Source organism: Chanodichthys erythropterus, chromosome 13 (assembly GCF_024489055.1).
Source record: "Chanodichthys erythropterus isolate Z2021 chromosome 13, ASM2448905v1, whole genome shotgun sequence".
NCBI classification, from domain to species: Eukaryota; Metazoa; Chordata; class Actinopteri; order Cypriniformes; family Xenocyprididae; genus Chanodichthys; species Chanodichthys erythropterus.
Window position 1 is genome coordinate 21,074,058 of NC_090233.1, and position 24,261 is coordinate 21,098,318.

At 38.1% G+C, this 24,261-nt stretch overlaps 1 protein-coding gene across 7 annotated transcripts in view; it reads right to left on the bottom strand.

The window, feature by feature from the left end:
- The window catches only part of LOC137034276 (apoptosis-inducing factor 3), a 41,069-nt gene that overhangs the window by 2,686 nt on the left and 14,122 nt on the right, over window positions 1–24,261 (bottom strand). For 4 of the 7 annotated variants that reach the window (XM_067407036.1, XM_067407038.1, XM_067407039.1 and 1 more), the window contains 18 exons: window positions 21,455–21,681; window positions 18,533–18,746; window positions 16,996–17,105; window positions 16,675–16,784; window positions 16,226–16,270; window positions 16,031–16,127; window positions 13,298–13,410; window positions 13,053–13,139; window positions 12,065–12,156; window positions 11,833–11,963; window positions 10,633–10,748; window positions 6,208–6,279; window positions 5,732–5,795; window positions 3,494–3,570; window positions 3,140–3,257; window positions 2,957–3,055; window positions 2,746–2,821; window positions 857–961 (listed from right to left, as the gene is read on the bottom strand). In XM_067407036.1, the coding sequence (XP_067263137.1) occupies window positions 857–961; window positions 2,746–2,821; window positions 2,957–3,055; window positions 3,140–3,257; window positions 3,494–3,570; window positions 5,732–5,795; window positions 6,208–6,279; window positions 10,633–10,748; window positions 11,833–11,963; window positions 12,065–12,156; window positions 13,053–13,139; window positions 13,298–13,410; window positions 16,031–16,127; window positions 16,226–16,270; window positions 16,675–16,784; window positions 16,996–17,105; window positions 18,533–18,746; window positions 21,455–21,485 (1,757 nt within the window). In that variant the 5' untranslated portion in view covers window positions 21,486–21,681. Of the gene's footprint in view, window positions 1–856; window positions 962–2,745; window positions 2,822–2,956; window positions 3,056–3,139; window positions 3,571–5,731; window positions 5,796–6,207; window positions 6,280–10,632; window positions 10,749–11,832; window positions 11,964–12,064; window positions 12,157–13,052; window positions 13,140–13,297; window positions 13,411–16,030; window positions 16,128–16,225; window positions 16,271–16,674; window positions 16,785–16,995; window positions 17,106–18,532; window positions 18,747–21,454; window positions 21,682–22,108; window positions 22,199–22,503; window positions 22,618–24,261 lie in introns of those variants that run through there. The other 3 variants (XM_067407040.1, XM_067407042.1, XM_067407043.1) reach the window with 3 other exon arrangements.

Genomic DNA, 24,261 nt, shown 5'->3' on the forward strand with positions numbered 1-24,261 from the left:
AACAACAGCCATGCATGTCATTTCTGCAGGCTGCATCTTACACTGTGAGATAAACAGTCTCTCTTTTCATAGCTTTTGCTGGCTCTGAGACACTCGCTTGGTATTTCTCCTGCTCTTTGTCTAGCAAAAAAATCCCTCATCACTAAATGAAAACTTAAAATGAAGGCCTGATTATTTCAGGGGCCTTGTCACAAGTCCATTGATTTTGAATTTCTCTGTTACTTTTGTTGTATTTTCACACTTAAAACAATGCTTTGGTAATCCTCTTGTAGCACTGTCCTCTTTTGTGCTCCTGACAGTCTCCTGAAGGTTCTCTCCCAAGTGCTTCCATTGTTGTCAGCATTAAGTCTGAGAATGATTCAGTGGGCTATAAAACACTTTTAATTGTCAAGAAATGACTTCTCTTTAAATGTTTTGGTTCAACACACTTACCTGTTGATCAAACATTGCCATTGATCAAACACCAGAACATTTTTATTTCATTTTATTTCGTAACTTTTAAGAGGGTTTACTCATTTTTGCTACACAACATTTTATCACCTTGATAAGAAAATCTTATTTTGCTGAATAATTTTGACATGCTTCTTTGGTAATTGATTAAGCAGACTTGCTGGAACATTATATCTCTAAAGAACCCTAACATGTCTTCTAAGTTATTGAGTAATTGCTGACTTTCAGAAGTTTCAGAGGGGGTGTACTCATTTATGCTGTGCACTGTAAATATTAGATTAAAAATTTAAACTTGGTGCAAAAGTGCCAGATTTCATGTCTATATTTTGCAATGACATGTTTAAACCTTGGAAAATCTTACTACATGTATAGTCATTGTTTTCTGTGAAACTAGAAATGTACTTACTCCACGTCACGTTTCCTAATCGTCTTTCCTGAGTGAAAGACTTCTGCAACCCGTGACACAATGGGGTCGTAGTTCATACTGGCCACGGCTACCACCTCCTCACTCCTGTAATCACAGCGGATTAAACACAGAACACTGAGCTTCATCAGCTCAACAGTCAATATAACAAGAAGTAAAATAACAAGTAGGGCTACAACAACAATAAAAGTTTTTGAAAGAAGTTTCTTCTATTCACCAAGGCTCCATTTATTTAATCAAAAAAGCAGTAAAAACAGTAATATTGGGAAATATGATTACAAATTAAAAGACCTGTTTTCTATTTGAATATTTTTTCTAATGTAAATTATTTCTGTGATCAAAGCTGAATTTTCAGCATCATTACTCCAGTCTTCAGTGTCACATGATCCTTTAGAAATCATTCTAATATGATGATTTGCTGCTCAAGAAACGTTTATTATTATTAATATTATCAATGCTGAAAACAGTTGTGCTGCTTAATGTTTTTGTGGAAATTGCGATCGTTTTTTTCAGGATTCTTTGATGAATATAAAGTTCATTAGAACAACATTTATTTGTATTTATTAAAGCATTTATAAATAGAAATCTTTTTAACATTATAAATGTCTTTACTGTCATTTTAATGCATTTTTACTGAATAAAAGTAATAATTTCTTTCTTTAATCTTACCACAAATCTGAATGACATTATTGTTTTCACAAAAATGGTAAGCAGCAAAAATGTTTTCAACCTTAATAAAAATAATAATAAATGTTTCTTAAATGTCAAATCAGCATATTAGAATGATTTCTGAAGGATCATGTGACACTGAAGGCTGGAGTAATGATGCTGAAAATTCAGCTTTGATCACAGGAATAAAATACATTTTTTAATTTATTAAAATAATAAACAATTATTTTAAATTGTAATAATATTTCACAATATTACTGTTTTACTGTATTTTTAATTAAATAAATGCAGCCTTGGTGAGCAGAAGAGTCTTCTTTCAAAAATATATTTTAAAAAAACAAACTTTTGACAGATACTGTCAAAAGAGAACACCTTAGCAGTTGCTAGTGGGTTTAAGTGTGTTACGGTGTGTTTGCATAAAACTAACATTAACCCTATGTATAAGCAAGTATAATTGTGTTAGTTTCCTTAGCAAGTGACACTAAATAAAGCTTCTTTCATCTGAGATAAATCTATATTTTTTAATTTTAATTTCTAGCAGTGGATGATCTGGTGATTTATTACCATGGCAGCCCAAGACACCTGAGTCATTATGGTCAATTTCAGAAAATAAGAATAATGCAGTTAAGAGTGTAGATTATGCAAATTGTGCAGATTATGTCTAAAAAAATCATAAACTCATAATCTTTGTGCTGATTAACATAATGAGCAATATCCAAAACTAATCACAGAAATTACTTATGATTTTAGTTCAGTCCCTGCGGCCCATTTTAATCAATCACACACTTTTTTAGAAGTTTAGCGTGACTCGCAATTAAAGATAAATACTGTATAATGAATCAGTAATGCTTTCTGTGCAAAACTAATGTCTAAGGTATTCAATTCATGTTTTCTGATTGAATTAATGTTTTCAGTAATGATAAATGCCTTGACACTAACTTTCTGTAGAATGCCACAAATAATTATTATTATTATTATAAATAATAACAATTTATCATAAAAACATACAAATATAAAACTATTTGTTTGATTAATTTTATAATTTAATAAAATAAATAATAAAAATAATATTTGTATTTTATTCAATTATAAAATTAAATAAACCAATAAAGAAATTTATTATTATTGCAATAATTGTATTGTTAAATAAAAAAATTGAGTACATAATAATAATAATTTAATAAAAAAACAAATAAACTCACTTTGTGTAGAATGCCACAAATTTCAGCTCATCCAAATCTCCCTGAATGACGACATCATCAAAGCCATCTCCATAACCTTGACAACAAGATTTAAAGCACTTGAGATGCATCAAAGGAGCGCCGACGCTGAAACTACGTCAAACATTCACTGAGTCTAGTGTGTTCTTCATGAAGTGTTTTTCGATGTTTATCCTTAGAAGTTTGTCCTTACCTGCATATCGTATGCTTTTCCCAAACATGGCTGTCCAGAAATAAGGCACCGTTTTAATGTCTGGGGCCTTTCCCATCATGCTAAGTGCAGCCACTCGACCTGCAGGGGAAGATGTAAAAATGTAAAAAATCTAGTTCTCGTTATGGTTGAATGAATGAAACATTATTTGGCTACAGGTCTTACCGTGTACATGAGCCATCTGCCAGTGGGGTATGTTCACCTTCTTATTGCTGCGTTGAGCTAGAGGAAACGTTACCACGTCACCCCCAGCGAAGACCCCATCGATGTTCGTCTGCATGGACTGAAAGGGTTGTAAATTTGCACAGATTTTATGACATGCGTTGTAGCTTGTCCTTTGATGCATTATAATGAAATACTCAAGGTAATCACACTAAAACAACAGTTTATCACTGATAAGTTAGAAATAAGCATGGGTAGATTAGCACAGACACTTTGGTAACTGATAATAACACATGTTATAACATGCAGTAAGAGATGTACAGTAACAGATAGAACAGTACTGCGGGATGACTGAACCTTATTGACTGGGATGAATCCTTTGGAGTCCATGTGCACTCCGCTCTGCTTCAGGAATGCTGTGGCTGGACCTGAGCCTAAACACACACACACTTATGATCAAAATATAATTTTTATTTATTTTATTTTTTTATGAAATACTTTGTTTTTCATATTTGTTTTAGTGTTTACATCTGTTTAAAGCCTGGTTAACTGTCAGTTTTCAATATGACAATACAATTACATTTTGTACAAAAACATTAAAGGGTTAGTTCACCCAAAAATGAAAATTATCCCAAGCTTTACTCACCCTCAAGCCATCCTAGGTGTATATGACTATCTTTATTCAGATGAACACAATCTGAGATATATTTAAAAATATCCTTAATCCTCCAAGGTTTATAATGGTTGTTAATGGGGGGCCACATTTTGAAAAAAAAAAAAAAAATGCATCCATCCATAAAAAATGAAATCCATACGGCACCAGGAGGTTAATAAAGGCCTTCTGAATTGAAGCGATGAGTTTTTGTAAGAAAAATATCCATATTTAAACTATATAAATTCAAATAACTAGCTTCCAGCGGACAACCGTAACCATACTGCATACGATCAAAGACACAGTGCTCAGTGTAAATGAGTACACCCCCTTTGAAAAGTAACATTTTAAACAATATCTCAATGACAAAAACAATTTCCAAAATGTTGACAAGACAAAGTTTATCTGTTTAACTTATAACATATAAGTAAGATTAATAATAAAATAAGTTAGATTACACATTTTTCAGTTTTACTAGGTGTTGTAAAAATGAGTACAACCCACAACAAAAACTACTACATCTAGTATTTAGTATGGCCTCCATGATTTTTAATGACAGCATCAAGACTTCTAGGCAAGGAATGAACAAGTTGGCGATATTTTGCAACATCTATCTTTTTCCATTCTTCAAGAATGACCTCTTTTAGAGACTGGATGCTGGAGGAACAGAATTCCCCATAGGTGTTCGGTTGGGTTTAGATCAGGAGCCACTGAATCACTTTCACCCTGTTCTTCTTCTGAAATCCAACAGTGGCCTTAGATGTGTGTTTAGGATCATTGTCATGTTGGAAAAGTGCATGACGACCAAGGGCATGGAGTGATGGTAGCATCTTCTCTTTCAGTATAGAGCAGTACATCTGTGAGTTCATGATGCCATCAATGAAACGCAGCTCCCCGACACCAGCAGCACTCATGCAGCCCCACATAAGGACACTTCCACAAGCATATTTTGAAGCCATCAGTTCCAAAAACATTTATCTTGGTCTCATCACTCCAGAGTATAGAGTCCCAGTAGTCTTCTTCTTTGTCAGCATGGGCCCTGGCAAACTATAGGCGGGCTTTTTTGTGCCTGGGCTTTAGGAGAGGCTTCTTTCGCCGTATTGTGTCACGGGAAATAGTCAGCCCAGTTTGGCTTTCTACTTCTTTAGATAACTGCAGTGAACTTGCATGCCGATTTCCTTCAACCCTTCTCATCAGAAGACCACTTTTGCTACAGTATTCTGACTGATAAGTAAAGCTTTGCTGGTCTTCTTGTAGCCTTCACTTTTCTGGTGTAAAGAAATTATTTTCTTTCTCAGGTCTTCTGACATTTCTCTTCCATGTGGTGCCATTACTGACAGCATGAAATGGGAAGGGGTTTAAACACCCTTTTATAGTCAACTGTCTGCTGGACACCTGTGTAATGAATAATTAGACTCACCTGTGGTTGAATTCTTGTTAAATTAGAAATTTGTAGTCTAAAATTTAGCTTTGCTCCTGAGACTTTCAGTGGGGTGTACTCATTTTTGCATCACCCTAATTTGAGTAAAACTGAAAATTTTGTTCTCTAAGTTATATTATTAACCTTACTTTCATGTTACAAGTTAAACGTATGTTATATTAAACTTAATCTTGTCAGCATTTTGGAAATAGTTTTTGTGTTCATTGAGATATTGTTTAAAATGTTACTTTTCAAAGGGGGTGTACTCATTTATGCTGAGCACTGTTTATAAAAATATCTCAGATTGTGTTCATCTGAAAGAAGGCTTGAGGGTGAGTAAATCATGGAATATTTTTTTTTTTTTTTAAGCATCACAACTGATTTCAACATTGATAATAGTAAGAAATGTTTCTTAAGCACCAAATCAGCATATTATAATGATTTCTAAAGGATCATGTGACAATGAAGTCTGGAGTAATGATTTTAAAAATTCAACTGAATTTCTGTAATTTCATTGACTCACCTATGCCAATAACACAGACGTCAGCTCTTAAGACTTTGCCACTTTTTAGAACCACTTCTTTTAACTATTGAAACAAAAGAAACAAAAATATTTTAGTTTCACATTTATGTTCTTATAGTTGCCACTTTCTGACCACTGTGACTTTTAATGTAGAGTACAAATCTCATTATTCTTCAGAAAGACATATTTATCAAATGTGTAATTTCATAATAGATCACAATTTTACATTTACTTCACTGACTGTGTGCTTACTCGTGTTATAAGTTCTTGCATTTTAGCCCAGGGCCAATCCATTATTGCAATAGCTGTGTTAGAAAATATTCAAAGCTAAGCAGTGCCACTGTGAGAGCAAGTGTAATTAATCAGTCTGCAGGAACGAGAGAAAGAGCGAGAGAGAGAGAGAGAGAGAGAGAGAGAGAGAGACAGAGAGAGACCTACACTTCACTGAACTCCTGTTTCTCTCACTTTCATGATACCTGTCCATTATGCCCTCGCATCTCCCACACCTCGTTCAACATATAGAACTTCACCCTGTTCAACTCGAACAGCTGAGGAGAGAAATAAAAAGAAAAAAAATGCAATGAGGAAAATACTCCTTGAATATAGGTTTAATGTTGTTATAGCAATTGTAATATACAATCATTGAGTCATTTCACCCTTTCAGAGTTTATTATGTAAGAAGAGAAAGACAACAGAGCCATAATGGATGGATAGAATGTTATACACACGATGGATGGATGGATGGATGAAGTTGGTGGATGGATGGATGGATGGATGGATGGATGGATGGATGGATGGATGAAGAGGGTGGATGGATGAAGAGGGTGGATGGATGAAGTGGGTGGGTGGATGGATGGATGGATGGATGGATGGATGGGAGGAATGTTATTATACACACGATGGATGGATGGATAGATAGATGGATGGAAGGAATGGTTTACACACGATAGATGGATGGATGGATGAACTGGATGGATGGATGGATGGATGGATGGATGGATGGATGGGAGGAATGTTATTATACACACGATGGATGGATGGATGGATGGGTGGATGGATGGAATGTTATACACATGATGGATGGAATGTTATTATACACACGATGGATGGATGGATGGATGGATGGATGGATGGATGGATGGGTGGATGGATGGAATGTTATACACATGATGGATGGAATGTTATTATACACACGATGGATGGATGAAGTGGGTGGATGGATGAATGGATGGAATGTTATACACACGATGGATGGATGGATGGATGGAAGGAAGGAAGGAAGGAAGGAAGGAAGGAAGGAAGGAAGGAAGGAAGGAAGGAATGTTATACACATGATGGATCGATGGATGGATAGATGGATGGAAGGAATGTTATTGTACACATGATGGATGGATGGATGGATGGATGGAAGGAATGTTATTGTACACATGATGGATCGATGGATAGATGGATGGGAGGAATGTTATACACATGATGGATGGATGGATGGATGGATGGATGGATGGATGGATGGATGGATGGATGGATGGATGAAGTGGGTGGATGGATGGGAGGAAGGAAGGAAGGAATGTTATTATACACATGATGGATGGATGGATAGATGGATGGGAGGAATGTTATACACATGATAGATGGATGGATGGATGTATGGATGGATGAAGTGGATGGATGGATGGATGGATGGATGGATGGATGGGAGGAATGTTATACACACGATGGATGGATGGATGAGGTGGGTGGATGGATGGATAGAATGTTATTATACACACGATGGATGGATGAAGTGGGTGGATGGATGGATGGATGGATGGATGGATGGATGGAATGTTATTATACACATGATGGATGGATGGATAGATGGATGGATGGAAGGAATGTTATTGTACACATGATGGATGGATGAAGTGGGTGGATGGATGGATGGATGGAATGTTATTGTAAACATGATGGATGGATGGGAGGAATTTTATTATACACAATGGATGGATGAAGTGGGTGGATGGATGGATAGATGGATGGATGGATGGATGGATGGAAGGAATGTTATTGTACACATGATGGATGGATGGATGGATGGATGGATGGATGAAGTGGGTGGATGGATGGATGGATGGATGGATGGGTGGATGGATGGATGGAGGGGTGGATGGATGGAATGTTATTATACACACGATGGATGGATGGATGATGGAAGGAAGGAATGTTATTATACACACGATGGATGGATGGATGATGGAAGGAAGGAATGTTATTATACACATGATGGATGGTTGGATGGATGGATGGATGAAGTGGGTGGATGGATGGATGGATGGATAGATGGATGGATGGAAGGAATGTTATTGTACACATGATGGATGGATGAAGTGGGTGGATGGATGGATGGATGGAGAGATGGATGGATGGAAGGAATGTTATTGTACACATGATGGATGGATGAAGTGGGTGGATGGATGGATGGATGGATGGATGGAAGGAATGTTATTGTACACATGATGGATGGATGAAGTGGGTGGATGGATGGATGGATGGAATGTTATTGTACACATGATGGATGGATGAAGTGGGTGGATGGATGGATGGATGGATGGATGGATGGATGGATGGATGGATGGATGGATGGATGGAAGGAATGTTATTGTACACATGATGGATGGATGGGAGGAATTTTATTATACACACGATGGATGGATGAAGTGGGTGGATGGATGGATGGATGGAAGGAATGTTATTGTACACATGATGGATGGATGGATGGATGGATGGATGGATGGATGGATGGATGGATGGATGGATGGATGGATGGAATGTTATACACATGATGGATGGATGGATGGATGGATGGATGGATGGAATGTTATACACATGATGGATGGATGGATGGATGAAGTGGGTGGGTGGATGGATGGATGGATGGATGGATGGGTGGATGGATGGATGGATGGAATGTTATTATACACACGATGGATGGATGGATGATGGAAGGAAGGAATGTTATTATACACATGATGGATGGTTGGATGGATGGATGGATGGATGGATGGATGGATGGAAGGAATGTTATTGTACACATGATGGATGGATGGATGAGGTGGGTGGATGGATGGATGGAATGTTATTATACACACGATGGATGGATGAAGTGGGTGGGTGAATGGATGGATGGAAGGATGGAATGTTATTATACACATGATGGATGGATGGATGGATGGATGGAATGTTATTATACACACGATGGATGGATGGATGATGGAAGGAAGGAATGTTATTATACACATGATGGATGGTTGGATGGATGGATGGATGGATGGATGGATGGATGGATGGAAGGAATGTTATTGTACACATGATGGATGGATGGATGAGGTGGGTGGATGGATGGATGGAATGTTATTATACACACGATGGATGGATGAAGTGGGTGGGTGAATGGATGGATGGAAGGATGGAATGTTATTATACACATGATGGATGGATGGATGGATGGAAGGAAGGAAGGAAGGAAGGAAGGAAGGAAGGAAGGAAGGAAGGAAGGAAGGAAGGAAGGAAGGAAGGAAGGAAGGAAGGAAGGAAGGAAGGAAGGAAGGAAGGAAGGAATGTTATTATACACATGATGGATGGATAGATGGATGGATGGAATGTTATTGTACACATGATGGATGGATGGATGGATGGATGGATGGATGGATGGAAGGAATATTATTGTACACATGATGGATGGATGGATGGATGGATGGATGGATGAAGTGGGTGGATGGATGGATAGATGGATGGATGGAAGGAATGTTATTGTACACATGATGGATGGATGAAGTGGGTGGATGGATGGATGGATGGATGGATGGATGGAAGGAATGTTATTGTACACATGATGGATGGATGAAGTGGGTGGATGGATGGATGGATGGATGGATGGATGGATGGATGGATGGATGGATGGAATGTTATTGTACACATGATGGATGGATGGATAGATGGATGGATGGAAGGAATGTTATTGTACACATGATGGATGGATGAAGTGGGTGGATGGATGGATGGATGGATGGAAGGAATGTTATTGTACACATGATGGATGGATGTATGGATGATGGGAGGAATTTTATTATACACACGATGGATGGATGGATGAGGTGGGTGGATGGATGGATGGAATGTTATTATACACACGATGGATGGATGAAGTGGGTGGGTGGATGGATGGATGGATGGATGGATGGATGGAAGGATGGAATGTTATTGTACACACGATGGATGGATGAAGTGGGTGGGTGGATGGATGGATGGATGGATGGATGGAAGGATGGAATGTTATTGTACACATGATGGATGGATGAAGTGGGTGGATGGATGGATGGGTGGATGGATGGATGGATGGATGGATGGATGGATGGATGGATGGATGGAATGTTATTATACACATGATGGATGGATGGATAGATGGATGGATGGAAGGAATGTTATTGTACACATGATGGATGGATGAAGTGGGTGGATGGATGGATGGATGGATGGATGGATGGATGGATGGATGGATGGATGGATGGAATGCTATACACATGATGGATGGATGGATGGATGGATGGATGGATGAAGTGGGTGGGTGGATGGATGGATGGATGGAATGTTATTATACACACGATGGATGGATGGATGGATGATGGAAGGAAGGAATGTTATTATACACATGATGGATGGTTGGATGGATGGATGGATGGATGAAGTGGATGGATGGAAGGAATGTTATTGTACACATGATGGATGGATGTATGGATGATGGGAGGAATTTTATTATACACATGATGGATGGATGGATGGATGGATGGATGGATGTAATGTTATTATAATGGATGGATGGATGTAATGTTATACACATGACGGATGGATGGATATTCTCTCACCTTCATCAAGGCTTTCCCCACTTTCTCTCCAAGAGCTTTACGGAATGGCACAGCCTCTATTCCGATCACAGACACAGAGTGCGCCTTATCTGTGAGAGCTGCGGCCACCTCCATACCTGAACACCAGACATCACATATAACCATCCTTCATAAAGTAGCTCAAAAAAGTATGTGGACACTTAAACCACAGTTAAATGTTGAAATGACATCTGCAAACAAATGCTGCTAGAGCTTTCTTTTTTTCCCCAATGATTTTAAACCTCAACTGACTTCAGGGTAATTTCAATTGATGTATTAAGTTTTCCTCAAGTTCACACAGATACTTAATGCGATGTCATTCATTCATGTTAAAGTGTGGCTTTAAAGGGTTACTTCACCCAAAAATGAAAATTCTATCATTAATTACTCACCCTCATTTCATTCCAAACCTGTAATAAATTTGTTCATCTTCGAAACACAAATGAGGAATTTTAATGCAGAGTTTAACTCCAACCCTAATCAAACACAACTGAAGCAGCTAATCAAGATCTGCAGGACTGCTTGAAAATCACAAGCTGAAAGAAAGATGGATATAAATTTTGCAGGGCAGTGGGCCTCCAGGAGCAGGGTTGAAGACATATGTTTTGACAGATTGTAATCCTGTCCCTCCATAGACAGCTATGCAACTACCAATTTGATGCTTCAGAAAGACATCGTAAAACTAATCCATATGAATTGAGCGGTTTAGTCCAAATTTTCTGAAGAGACTCAATCACTTTATATGATGAACAGATTGAATTTAGACTTTCATTCACATATAAACATTGATCAACGTACACATCAGTTGAGGTAAACGGAAGCTCAAGCATGTTTGCTTGACGTGTGAGAACCAATGAGGTTCATTCTCGTGTTACGCAGCAAGTTTGAGCTACAGGAAGAGGTTTGTTCTCGCACATCAAGCAGGCTCGGTTGAGCTTTTGTTCGCTGATCAATGTTTAAATGTGAATAAAAGCCTAAATTCAATCTGTTGAGCTGTGTCTCTTCAGAAAATTTGGAAGTGACAAGCAGGGCGGGGCGAGAGCCGTGAGGGAACGGCGCGAGGCTGGTGGCGTGATTGCTAAAGAGCGTGCTGGCCAGTGCAAATGACTAGTGACAGGTAACTGAACGTATTCAACTAAACAGAGAATATGTAAACTATGTCAATTTCCCATATTCTCTCACCAATAAACGAGGTTCCCACAATGACGGCATTCTTACTGCTGGCGAGTGTAGCGATGCTGTTTGCATCCTCTGGCGTTCTGAGGTGATACACATTTCCCACATCTTTGCCTTTGTAGCTCAGAGGTTTGGGTCTGTAAAGATGAAGGATGAAACTTTTTAATTCAACAACAACAAAGTTAAAATGTATGTTTTAAGGACTCATTTAGGTTCAATAGTCATGTGTGGCCTTTACCTGCTCCCTGTGGCAATGAAGAGTTTTCGATACTCCATTTTAAAACCATCCCGAAATATCACAGTTCGTGTCTTCACATCCACAGAAACAACCTATGAAGAAACATAATTCTGTATATTCATTTTTAAAAAATTAAACATATTTAGACTCGATTATTGAAATACTGTGTCATATCACTAACAAACAAACCAGTACCAAAAAGTATCATGGTATTCTTGGAGGTAAACTCTTTGAAATAAAGGTACCAAGAGGGTTTTTCTCACCAATACCATTGAAGAACCATTTTGGGTTCTCCAAAGAACTTTTCAGTAAACAGTTCTTAAAAGAACCACTATAAAGAACATTTGGTGGAATGGAAAGGTTCCATTGATGTTAAAGGTTCTTCATGGAACCATCAATGCCAATAAAGAACCTTTACTTTTAAGAATGTACCATGATGTATTTCAAAATACCATAGTATTACGATGTATAACTAAATTACTTTTTTTTTAATGGGCTTAAAGAGATTAGAATTTTTTTTAAAAATCCAACATGCTCATCGAAAAAACGTGCCTCATTTTTGCAAAATTGGAGAAACGTACCTATACAATTCACTGCCGTTTCCAGCTGGAATAAACACTAGAGGCAGTAAAACCCCAACAACTTTTATTCCTTTTCAAACAAATGGCAGATTTTCGATTAGTAAAGACTTGTTTTCGTGCAGTTGTTGTACAATACTATGTTATGACCTCAAAACACCTTTACATGATTTAACTCACATTTGCTTTTGTTAACACTTTTAGCGCCGCTCACCAGACATTTCATTCCTGAACTGCCGCGATATTTACAACAACCAATATAATAAAACATTGCCAGATTCACATGCTTTTACTGCCACTTAATGGACAGAAATTGCAGAAATGTCGCAACAGGTACGTTTTTCCAATGAGCCTGTTTTCCCTCATGAAATGAAGTAAACCTTAGTAAATTTCAGGCAAACAGATCTCACCTCTTTCTCTAACAGTATCTCTATGTCGTGCATTTGAAAGAAGTCAGAGGAGCGCAACTGCAGCTGCTCAGCTGTGCTCTCTAAAGACTGAAGAAAAGCATCAAATCAATATTATTATACCTGTTGCATTTTAGCACACATGTGTGGTCAAAATAAAACTTTCTATTGGAAAAGCAGTCTTATGGTAATTATATATTGTAAACTTGATATCCCACACTGTTCTATGGACTGTTCTGTGTACAAACCTTACTCAGTTTAGGCCTGTCGTAAGGCAGATGTTTGTCCATGGTGCACATCACTATGCGGTCAGTGAAACCCTCCTGCCTCAGAGTCTCAGCGCACACCAGAGCAGCAGGACCTGAGTGAGAACATCAACAGAGGTCAGAGCAGGTGCAATAAACACAGACAAAGAAAACTGATCTAGAAATAGTGAAAACCAACTCAAGGTCATATTTCATAATATTATGTCATTTTTGTCTTGAATAACGTGAAATGCTGCATGTTGTGATGTAAGGTAAATGTATGTGTAGTTTATTGAGCTGACTGAGATGTTGCTTTTTTACTAGTGGCTATCTTTATCTTGAAATCTAATCTGAATATAAATGCATGATTTTAGCCGATGCTTTGGATGTTATCTTTCACATTTTATCTTTATTTTACCTTAATCAGTAATTGCATTGTCTTGTTTAAAGACGGCATGCAACCTTTGGACCTGTCTAGTCTGTACTAAATGTAGAAATTCAGCTCCTTATCTACACTGCCATAAAACATGCACAAGAAATAGAAATAAAATCAGTTTGGGACAGGAAATGATGTAAAGAAATGGCTCAGTGTGAGTATTTTTCTTTTGTCATGGCATGTTAAAGTACGTTTCATTGTACGTCATCCAGTTACGTCTCCCACATAGATTGGACAATATGAGCAGGAAGCAATTTCAGTTTTACTGTGTTTTGAAAAATACTGTATATAACCCAGTTGACAGGGTTAGTGGATTGTAAAAGCTACAGCAGTAAGCTACACATGTACGCTGTACAAAGGTTTACTACTCAAAACATCTTCGATTGAATCCACTAAACTTTTGTCGTGCAAATAATTCAGTGCAAAAAAAGTCTTATTACCTAAAATCCAGTTTAACCAGACAAGAGCTTTTCACACTTAAATTAGTTAACCCTGGTGTGGCGACCAGGGCGGGCGAGAGCCGTGAGGGAACGGCGCAAGGCCGGTGACGCAAGTGATAACAAGCATCACCTGGGAGGCGCACCGGCCTTGAGTCTCTCACGGAGGAGCTCCGGGAGCATAAAAGGAGGAGCGACGACCGTGGAGGACGAGAGAGGACCAGGCCTGGACTTTATATTATGTTTGTGTGGCCGGCAGACGTCCGCGAGGGTCTGCCGGCATTACTTTCATTTTGTTCTTTGTTTATTTTTGAGTTAAAGTTACGTTGAATGTTCGCCGGTTCCCGCCTCCTTCTTCCCATTTACAAACTGTGTTACACCTGGGTAAATGGAACCCTGTATTATCTTGCTTCACGTTTCACACCGCTCATAATTTACCGGGGCTTAACAATAAATCCTGGGTATTCACATTCGACGTTTCACACGATACATTCCCAAACCCTGGGTTAACGTTCTTCTTTGCTGTGTCAGTGTCATTGATTGAACAAATGCAGTGCTCAAGCTATTTATATAAAAGCTCATATTAGCTATAGATTGCCGACCGTACTGTCAGGTTTTTTTCTGAATGGCCTTTTCAGACTATAAAGGTAAGAATGAAACTGTCTCTTCTTCACTCCACTTGATGCATTTTCCTTTGGCATTTGATATTTTTTTAATCAAACGATTTTTTACAACACGCTGTGTTTCTGTGACTGTCCAATGCACATGAATATGAGGCACGCAATTGGTTGTAGGTTGCTAAGCATCTAGCAGGAACATTCTAACACTGCATCGTTTCACACTGTTCAAGTTTGGCCCCACAAAAGTGGTGCTAACCCTGCTCTGGAGGTTTTACCTCCATTGACCTGGGTTTAAAAGCGGGGTTTAGAACAACGATAGCCCAGGGTTAAGTGCAGTGTGAAAAGCCCTATATAGGGCTTGAAATAGCTAACCCTGGGTCATTCTAAACCCCAGGTAAACGGAATCCTGGGTTATCTTGCTTCACGTTTCACATTGCTCATAATTTACCTGGGGTTAACAATAAATCCTGGGTGTTCATAAGCTGATGTTTCACATTGTACATTCCTAAACCCTGGGTTAACATTCTTATTTGCATATTTGCAGTGTCAGTGTCATTGATTGGATAAAATCAGCACGTGACCCGTTTATAGCACTGTGCATCCTCGTATTGCCGACTGTACTATCGAGTTTATACTGAATGGACATTTAGGACTATAAAGGTAAGAATGAAATGGTCTCTTCTTCACTCAGACTGTCTGGTTTTCTCTCAGCATTTGACATTTTTCCTCTCAAACGCTGAGTTTACTGTTTATATACAATGCGCAATGCGTTTTTCTGTGACTGTCCAAAGCAGGCAAATATGAGTATGTGATTGGTTGTCTGTCTGTTGCTAAGTGACATCCTAATACCGTATTGTTTCACACTGTACAACTTTGTCACCACAATGCGGGGTTAACACTGCAAAAGCGGTGTTAACCCTGCTGCAGAGCAGGGTTTCATAACCCCGGGTAAAATGTAATGCTAACCCCGCATCTAAAATACAAGTGTGAAACGTTCCCTTACCCGGGGTTAAAAGTGGTGTTTAGAACGACCTGGGGTTAAGCGCAGTGTGAAAAGCCCTTCTGTGCGCTATAATAGCACTGTGTCTTGAATAATGAATGAATTAATGTAAACATGCATCCTTTTAATGAACATGCACTGAGATTCCTCTCCAGAACAACACAGACAGTTCATAGAAATAAACAACACTATCTAGTGAATTCACCCCTGTGTTAGTGCATTTTATAACATTATGGCTGCAACCTGATCCAATAATCAGAACGTGGCTGAATCCAGTGCTGGAATTGATGACAGCTGAACATTTTGACATGGCCTTTGACCGCCGCTGAGTCTGAAGGGCCTGTCAGGAAACAGATGATTCCACACATCACCATTTACAACTGTTGTTAAATATAACTCTTTTTACACACATACTCCAGACACAGAGAGACACTTTACCTGCTTGTTTGCTCTTATTATCACCTTCTCCTTTTCAACTCTAACCTGAAATAGTGAGGGGAAAAAATGACATGAGAGATTATTACATAACAGTGGGATTATAAAAACACCCCCACTGTTTAGTGATGACACATAATGAGGTTAATTTTCTCTCCTCTGATCAGCAGTATGAACTCCCTCTATGTCTTATTGGGAATATGCAATTTTTCTAATCAATGGGTCTTATTCACTATTTGTGCATCAACCTGTGAACATTTTCACACAAAAATCATGATTCCTATATTATCTTGTAGCTGTATATTAATTCCATATGAATTGAATTTAACTGAATGATTCAGGAATAAGTTCACACTTATATTGTTTTTAAATGTAGGATCAAACAGCAGAACAACACAGAATCCTTAAGGACCCAGTGGTAGTTCGAGGTTGAAGAGGAACGTGTTCGTTACCTGGAATGTAGGCAAACTGTCTAGGCCAGGAAAATCCTCAATATCACCCGTAGCGATGTTAAAACACGCCCCATGCCATGGACATCGCACATGTCCTTTTGATAGCACACCTAGAGGAGAATTGCTTTTCAATACACAGTAATACTGAAAGAACAGTCTGTTTTGCTATTTGATAAGGCATGTTATAAAATACAGCCAAATATTTCAAGTGATTTCACTAAATAGACAACATTCAGTCCAAATAGTTGATCTCTGAGAGCTATCGGTATCCCAAGCTATGGAATGTAGAGGACCAGGAGAGCTCCACATGTCGCCCCTCACCTTTGACCAGTGGAGCCCCATAATGTGGGCACTTGTGTCCCATTGCAAAGAATTCTCCATGTTCCTTAATGAGCAGAGCACGACCTGCGCCCAAATCCACCTCACGCATTCTGCCAAACACAACAGAACACATATCAGCACAGATCTAATGTCAAAACACAACCCAATATTGATACATTCAAAGGTTACAACTGACATTTATGCATCACACTTCAACATTCAAAAATGTAAATCTTTTGTGTGTGTGTGTGTGTGGTTTTAATGCCTCTGTCTCTTAGCTTTGATGACATCTATATGCTAGCATACTCCTGGTACACAGATATAAGCATTCAAAATGTACAATCTTTCTCTTCCTGGAGCAAAAATACTGATGACATCACTTATGCTCATTAGTTTTTGCAAACTTTTGTCCAATAAAATGCTCTTTAGAATGAGAATGTCCATGGGACAAACTGGCAATTAACAGTTTGGTTTTGCTGCATGGGTTACGGTGTAAACTAAAGGCAAATTGCTAATTTCATGGATCAGTGTCTTGTTTTAATAGGTAATAATTAAAATAGAAAATTGTTCATTAGATTATTTAATGTGGTGTTAAAGGTCTCTGAATTTAAAAATCATTTGAATTGTTGGCTGTGATGTACTAAAGACATCTGCTGTACTCTCTAAAATGTTCTTTATTGGAATCTATGATTCTATGAAGAACCTTTAACATCCATGGAATCCACAAAAGTTTTTTTATAGTGGAAAAAGGTTCTTCAGGTTATTAAAACAACTAAGAAAAAATGGTTATTTTAAGAATTGTTCACTGAAAGGTTCTTTGGGGAACCCAAAATGGCTCTTCTATGGCATCACTGAGAAAACCTTTTTAATGAGTGAACAGCAAAATAATCAATCTTTCTTTATTATCTTAGATAATGATACTCAAACAAATGCAAATTCGGTATCAAGTGCAACAGTCAGGTTCTGGAAGTAAAAATTTCATTGAGTTTCTTCACAGGGATTTTTAACGATAACTTATAAACCTTTAAAGACAGATGCACAAGGTTGTTAATCAATGGCATTTGCTTCTGTTGAAGCCATCAGCCCACATTATTTCAGCTTGTTCTTAAAATAATTGTTTAACAATGGGATTCGTGGTCAAAACTACATTACCCATGATGCTGTACAGAAAATTCCACCAATCATTTGCCACAATCAAAACAGCCCAAAAGAGTTCGTTAGCCCCACCTAATCCCATGAAGCACTGCAAGACAATTTTTACATTTTTAAATGTTTTATATTTCTCCATTGTTTTAATTCAATTATGCTGTTCGCAATGCTTCATGGGATTGTAGTTGTTTCCCTCAGTAAAGCCGTTAACTACACAGTCTTGTCCCTTTGTATTTTTGTTTGATTTTTAAATACTTCTTTGCTTCAAATCAAAGTTTGTAATGTTGTGATTCACCTCGTAGATGCTTGGCTTGGTTCATGGCTTAAAATGCTTTAATAAAGACTTTTTTTTTAAATCCCTATGGGAGTAATGAATGGAAAAACTTACTGTCCATTCTCAAGGTCTTTTACGTGGCAGACTGATGCCTCTATGTAATCTCTGTGTTTACGCTGCGGCCGCAGGGTCATGCTGTCCTCGTCGGAACAGTGTCCCAGAGATCCGTTGGGTCTGCATTCTGAAAACGGACTGGCCTTTCCATTGGGAGACATCAGGTCCACCTCCTTCTCTTTGTCCAAAAGATTGAGCTCAACTTTGACCTCTACTGCAACAAAATTGCATGAGTACAAAAGAGAATAAGACAAGATTCTGTTCTTCAGACAACTAATCAATTTGTTTGCTAAATTTAAATGCAATCCCCTGTCACTTTTAATTGGAGCAATTAAGTACAATGCATTAGGATTTATATAAAATGTAAGGATGTCACCATATTGAACTCCAGGGCAAATTATGTGCAATAAAATAGATAGCATTTTTAACATGTGCCTCACTGGCTTAAGGCAGACTTGTTATGTTTGATGTTTTAGAACAAATTCAAGTGAAATTTAATCTAATATACACTCTTCAAAATAAAGGTCCCAAAAGGGGATTTTGAGAGCAATGCCATAGAAGAACCATTTTTGGTTCCCCAAAGAACCTTTAGTGAACCGTTCTTAAAAACAAAAAACAACAAAAAAAAACATGTTTGTGAAGAACATTTGAACAATCTACAGAACCTTTTTCCACTATAAAGAACCTTTTGCACAATGGAAAGGTTCCATGGATGTTAAAGGTTCTTCATGGAACCATAAATGCCAATAAAGAACCTTTATTTTTTTAAGAGTGTATTATAAGTATAGTGCTTATTTCTCTGTAGTCTTTAGAAATAGCATCTTAAATTCGGACAGAGCTTGGAGAAGAACATTGGAAGCTGAAGCACCATTTAATCTATACAGTTTTTATAGAAGGCGATTGTGCAATGTGCTTCCATTACAGTTCGATCTTGCTGGCTTTCTCTCTGGCCGGAAAAATGTGCTGAGGGCCTGCTTCTTATGCCTTAATCACACTGGAATTCACACCTGCTGAGTGAAGCTTAATTAAAATCAATGGAAAATCATGCAAGATGACTGAGCCGGCGGAGGAAAGGAAAGAAAAGAAAACTCGCCATCGCAGAGCTGGCTCCAGACGCTTTGTTTTCGGTGTCAGAACTAAGAAAAAATAGCATCTGACAGATCATTTAGTGAACATACTCTAAGGGCTCATTTAATGAAAGAAACCACACTCAAAATCTCATTCCCTTATTCTGCCTACAAGAAAGTAATAATCTATGGACATAAACGACAATCATGAAATATGTGTAGTCTATTTCAGCTGTTTTAGCAGTGGGCCAGTGATCTAATAACTACAGTCTAATAACTATGTTCCCATTCCCACTTTAACTTTGAAGGTAATCATTTTAATTTTAATGACAGCTCAACAAAATGGGCAGAGAGTTTTTTTCATTAATTTGGATTTGGAATCAACATCATACTGCTTCTAAGTAAACTTTTTTGTAGTATGTCACAATGGGCTTTTCTTTTGTAAATAAAATTTTTGTGTGTGTCCATTTAGATGCAAATGAGCTCAGTCCCCTTTTCAAAAGAGGGCAGAGCTTTAACAGCTCGGATTTTGGTTGCTCAACAACAACAAAGCTGGACAATCTCACGCAGCCAAAAATGAGGATTGTCAGTAACAGTGTTCAGCCTTACATTGTTCAAACCGAAGTCGACACTGATATAGAGACTCAGGAAGAAGTTACAACATTTAGAACGCAACTGGACATTTCTGAATGGTTAGTGGATACATTTTTGTAGTTGCTGTTGAGTTGATTCAACTCACTAGCATGTGCCGTCATGTTCATTCATCTTTTGTGCAAATCCAGCATTAAATTGACCCTCGTTTGTGAAACAGTCCGGCGTAAAATGACGACATGGTAACAACACTCTACTACAACAACTCTTCCTCATCTCTAAAGCAGCCCAACATGGCCTCACCCCCTTTGTTGCGTGTCCCAGGGGGCAGAGTTTATGTAAATTTTGGGGTTTGTGATGTCTCCAACCCCTGGAAGAAGCTTGTTGTAGTAGTCCCAACCAGCTGTTTGTTGTAGTCCTTAAAAAGCAAGTAAAAGAAAATAAAAGAAAATATCTCCCTTTGCATTGAACTTTTGAGCATCGTAACTTTGCAGATGTTGTTTATGCTCAAACAGCAACAGTACAGACTAACTAAAGTCAAAAAATTGAAATCATAATCAAGGACCCCTTTAATGAATAGAAAGAACAGCATTTATTTGAAATAGAAATCTTTTGTAACATTATGAATGTCTTTACTGTCACTTTTGATCAATTTAATGCATCCTTGCCCTAAGAAATTCCTGGACTTTTCAGGCCCAAATGGCAGCATTTCTTGAGAATGTCCCACACTCGCTGTACTCGAGATGACAGGAACCTTAATAGATTAACATTTTGTTAGTGATATAATCATTGAGTGAAACAATGTCCTAGTGATCCCGGTGCTCTGACTGTTCAAAAACAGAATAGAAAGTCATAGGCATTTCTTAGGTAATTTTCCAAGCACACTGACTGACTGGCTCGAACCGTTCAGTCTCTCTCTGTGCCCTCAGAAATCCAACACCCACAATCGCACTTTCACAACTGAATCGCTGGACAGATGAAAGGCGTTTCGCTGGCCCTTGGTAGTGCCCCCTCCCCCAACCACCATAGAAGAAAAACAGCGATACATTGTGAAACATTCGAAACACAACTCATATTCCACTGTCTAATCCCCTTGAACACAGCAATTAAGAGCATTAAAATTCCTGCACTAAAGGAAAGCCACATCACAACAGCAGTCAGGGGCCATGTTAACCGACCTATATATAGGTGGAGACACAAGTCTCAGTTATTACAGAATTTAATCAACGGGGAACGCTATCAGAATGAGGGTTATGCTCATCACCTGGTTTGGGTTTGGAGAGGCATCCTCCCATGGTGGGCCCGGAGTGAAGCCAGGTGGCCCGATGAGAGGGAAGCCCTGGATGGGTGTTAGCAGGGCTGGGCAGATCAGAAGCACAGGGTGGGCCGCTGGCCCTGGAGGAGGTGAAGGCAGCGCTGCAGGGGGGAAATTTTGGCCCGTCGGGCCCACACGGCCATCTCAGAGATCAGCGACTATACATGATACACAGCCTGAGAAAAGACAACATATAATAGTTTGTTTGTGTGCATCTAATTCACAGTTTCCTCTCATACACCATACACCATAAACCAGCATGACCAGTATTTATTGTGTTTTGGAGGCTGATATCCCCACCAGGCTTATAACTAGCTTAACAAGCAAGATGTTTTTTTTAATGGTGACCACTTCTTTCTGTTGGTGTCTTTTAAAAAATGAACACAAGGTTGTACACAGAAAACACTCCCGTTGAGTCATTGTCCATGACTGATACACTTGCCTCTCTTTGAACCTGTAGCAATATGGCTATTGTGCAAACATTCTTCAGATGTTTATAACAAGTCTAATGAAATGCAAATGTCATAAAAGTGTAGATGATGATGGGAACCCTGCCAACTGACAGAATGTAACATTAAGGTCAGAAGGTTCATAACAACTTACTATCATTTTATTGCAAAAATTGTGTTTAGTGACAAAAGTCCTCTTGGGGAATTGCAAGAATCCAGCAGGGGGACAGGAATACTATTGGCCCTGTTATAATATTAAAGGAGAAGGTGTAATGTTTTTGTTAAAATAATTTCTCCTATCCAAGTTTAATGTTCAGAGGTAATTAAGCCAGGGTGATGGATCACTGTAACTAAAGATATATTTAAAGCAAATACTGTTATAATTTAAGACAAAGAAGTTGAGTCATGGTGTTTTTGTCAAAAACAGATGTGTATGTGTTTGTGTTTTTGTGTGTGTGTGTGTGTGTGTGTGTGTGTGGGGTGGGGGTGGGGGAAAGGTATGGTCATCGTGATTTTGCAAAGACAGACATGTTCCAGGATGCATCTTACCCTGGTTGTAAGCCTAAACTTAACATAAACTGTAAACTTGTCCCTCAAATCTGAATGTTGTTCATCCAGGATCAACAAAGATGTTGATGATCAAAGAACATGTTGCACTTGGTGAAATCACATTCACCATTCAGGTCTATCCTAAGTTATGGGGACAAAATGTCCCCAAAAAGATGGCAATGTCCAAAATTCTTGTCCTTTGGGGACATTTTTTTTGGCCCTCCATGAGGAACACAGCTTATAAATCATACTAAGTGATGTTTTTTAATGTAAAAATGCAGAAAGTTTTCTGTGATGGGTAGGTTTAGGGGTAGGATTAGGGTATAGAATATACAGTTTGTACAGTATAAAAATCATTATGTCTATGGAATGTCCCCATAAAACAGGAAACCCAATGTGTGTGTGTGTGTGTGTGTCTAAGAGAGAGAGAGAAAGACTGAGATCTGGAATGACAAAGTATGAGTTCATACATATGCATGTGCATGCATCTTAAATAAAACTCTAAAATCTTAAAATCTAATTATTCTCAGTTTTCCACTTGAGTCTTTTTTCAGCCCTTTTCCAGAGTTAACCATTACCCTCATTGACATCTGCAAAGTACCTTTACTAACACTCAAGAAGTTCTTGTTTCACAGCCTTCAGAGTACTCTGTTTACCCACAAATTTCTTACTTTTTTCTGTTTTTCTGGAGGATGATCAAAATCACTGATTTCAGCCTTATATAACATGAGATTAAATGCCTCAGCATCAGGGCCTAAGCGCAAGAGCCACTTGATATTCACATCACACCCAAAGGTCTGTGAAGTGGCGAATAAAAAACAAAAGTTTGCCTTAATTAAGGAAAGGAACTGTTCCACAAACAAAACAGGAGCAGAAGCACCAAACTTTGGGGACCTTTAAAACACAAGCTTTGGGAGCTGCCACATAAAATAGATTTGATGGATATGGTGCACATTTTGAAGTGAATCATTTAAAAAGTTGAAAAAGAATTCAAACTAACAGCATTTACTCTCTTGGCACTAAATTCTCCTCTCGTCGCCCTCAGAGCTTTGCACTGCTCTGCCTTGTTTATTGTAAATAGAGATATCAGTATGAAAAAACACATTCTTTTATCAATCCCAAAAGCATCAACAAAATGGACTGCCTGTAACAAAAAGCAAAAAATAGACTGCCTCCCTCTTCCTGCTGGCAGAAAAGAGCCATTTCTGCTATTCCTGAAGAATTTATGAAAATCTCCATAGCAACTGTGAATCTGTCTATAGAAGCTGTGCACAATGCATAATAGTTTATGGCTTGCATGAAGGTAAATAAATATGGTGGTAATTTTCTTCCACCCTCTCTCTCGCTCTTACCCATGCCCTTTTACTATATATAAGAATACATTTATAAAGAACAATAAACCTACATTCTCACTAAAAGCTACTCATAGGGTGAATCTCAACATGTCCTTGTCACAATTTTCCCCAAAATCATAATAAATGCTTTAAGAAATTATATTCTGCATTAAGCCCATTGTGACGTTATTTTCATAAAAATTAAGCAAATTCTCATTACCATATGTTTTTGTGTAATTCTCTTTTATGCTCACTATTGCAGTACTGTAATTAATACAAAAAACAATAATACAATTATTTATGTTTAAATGATCAATTAAAGGCAGAACAACAAATAATACAATGATCTATGAATAATAAATCATTATTTATTGATTTATTGTAATGAGAATGAAATTGTATTGCACTGCAGTAATGCGAATTA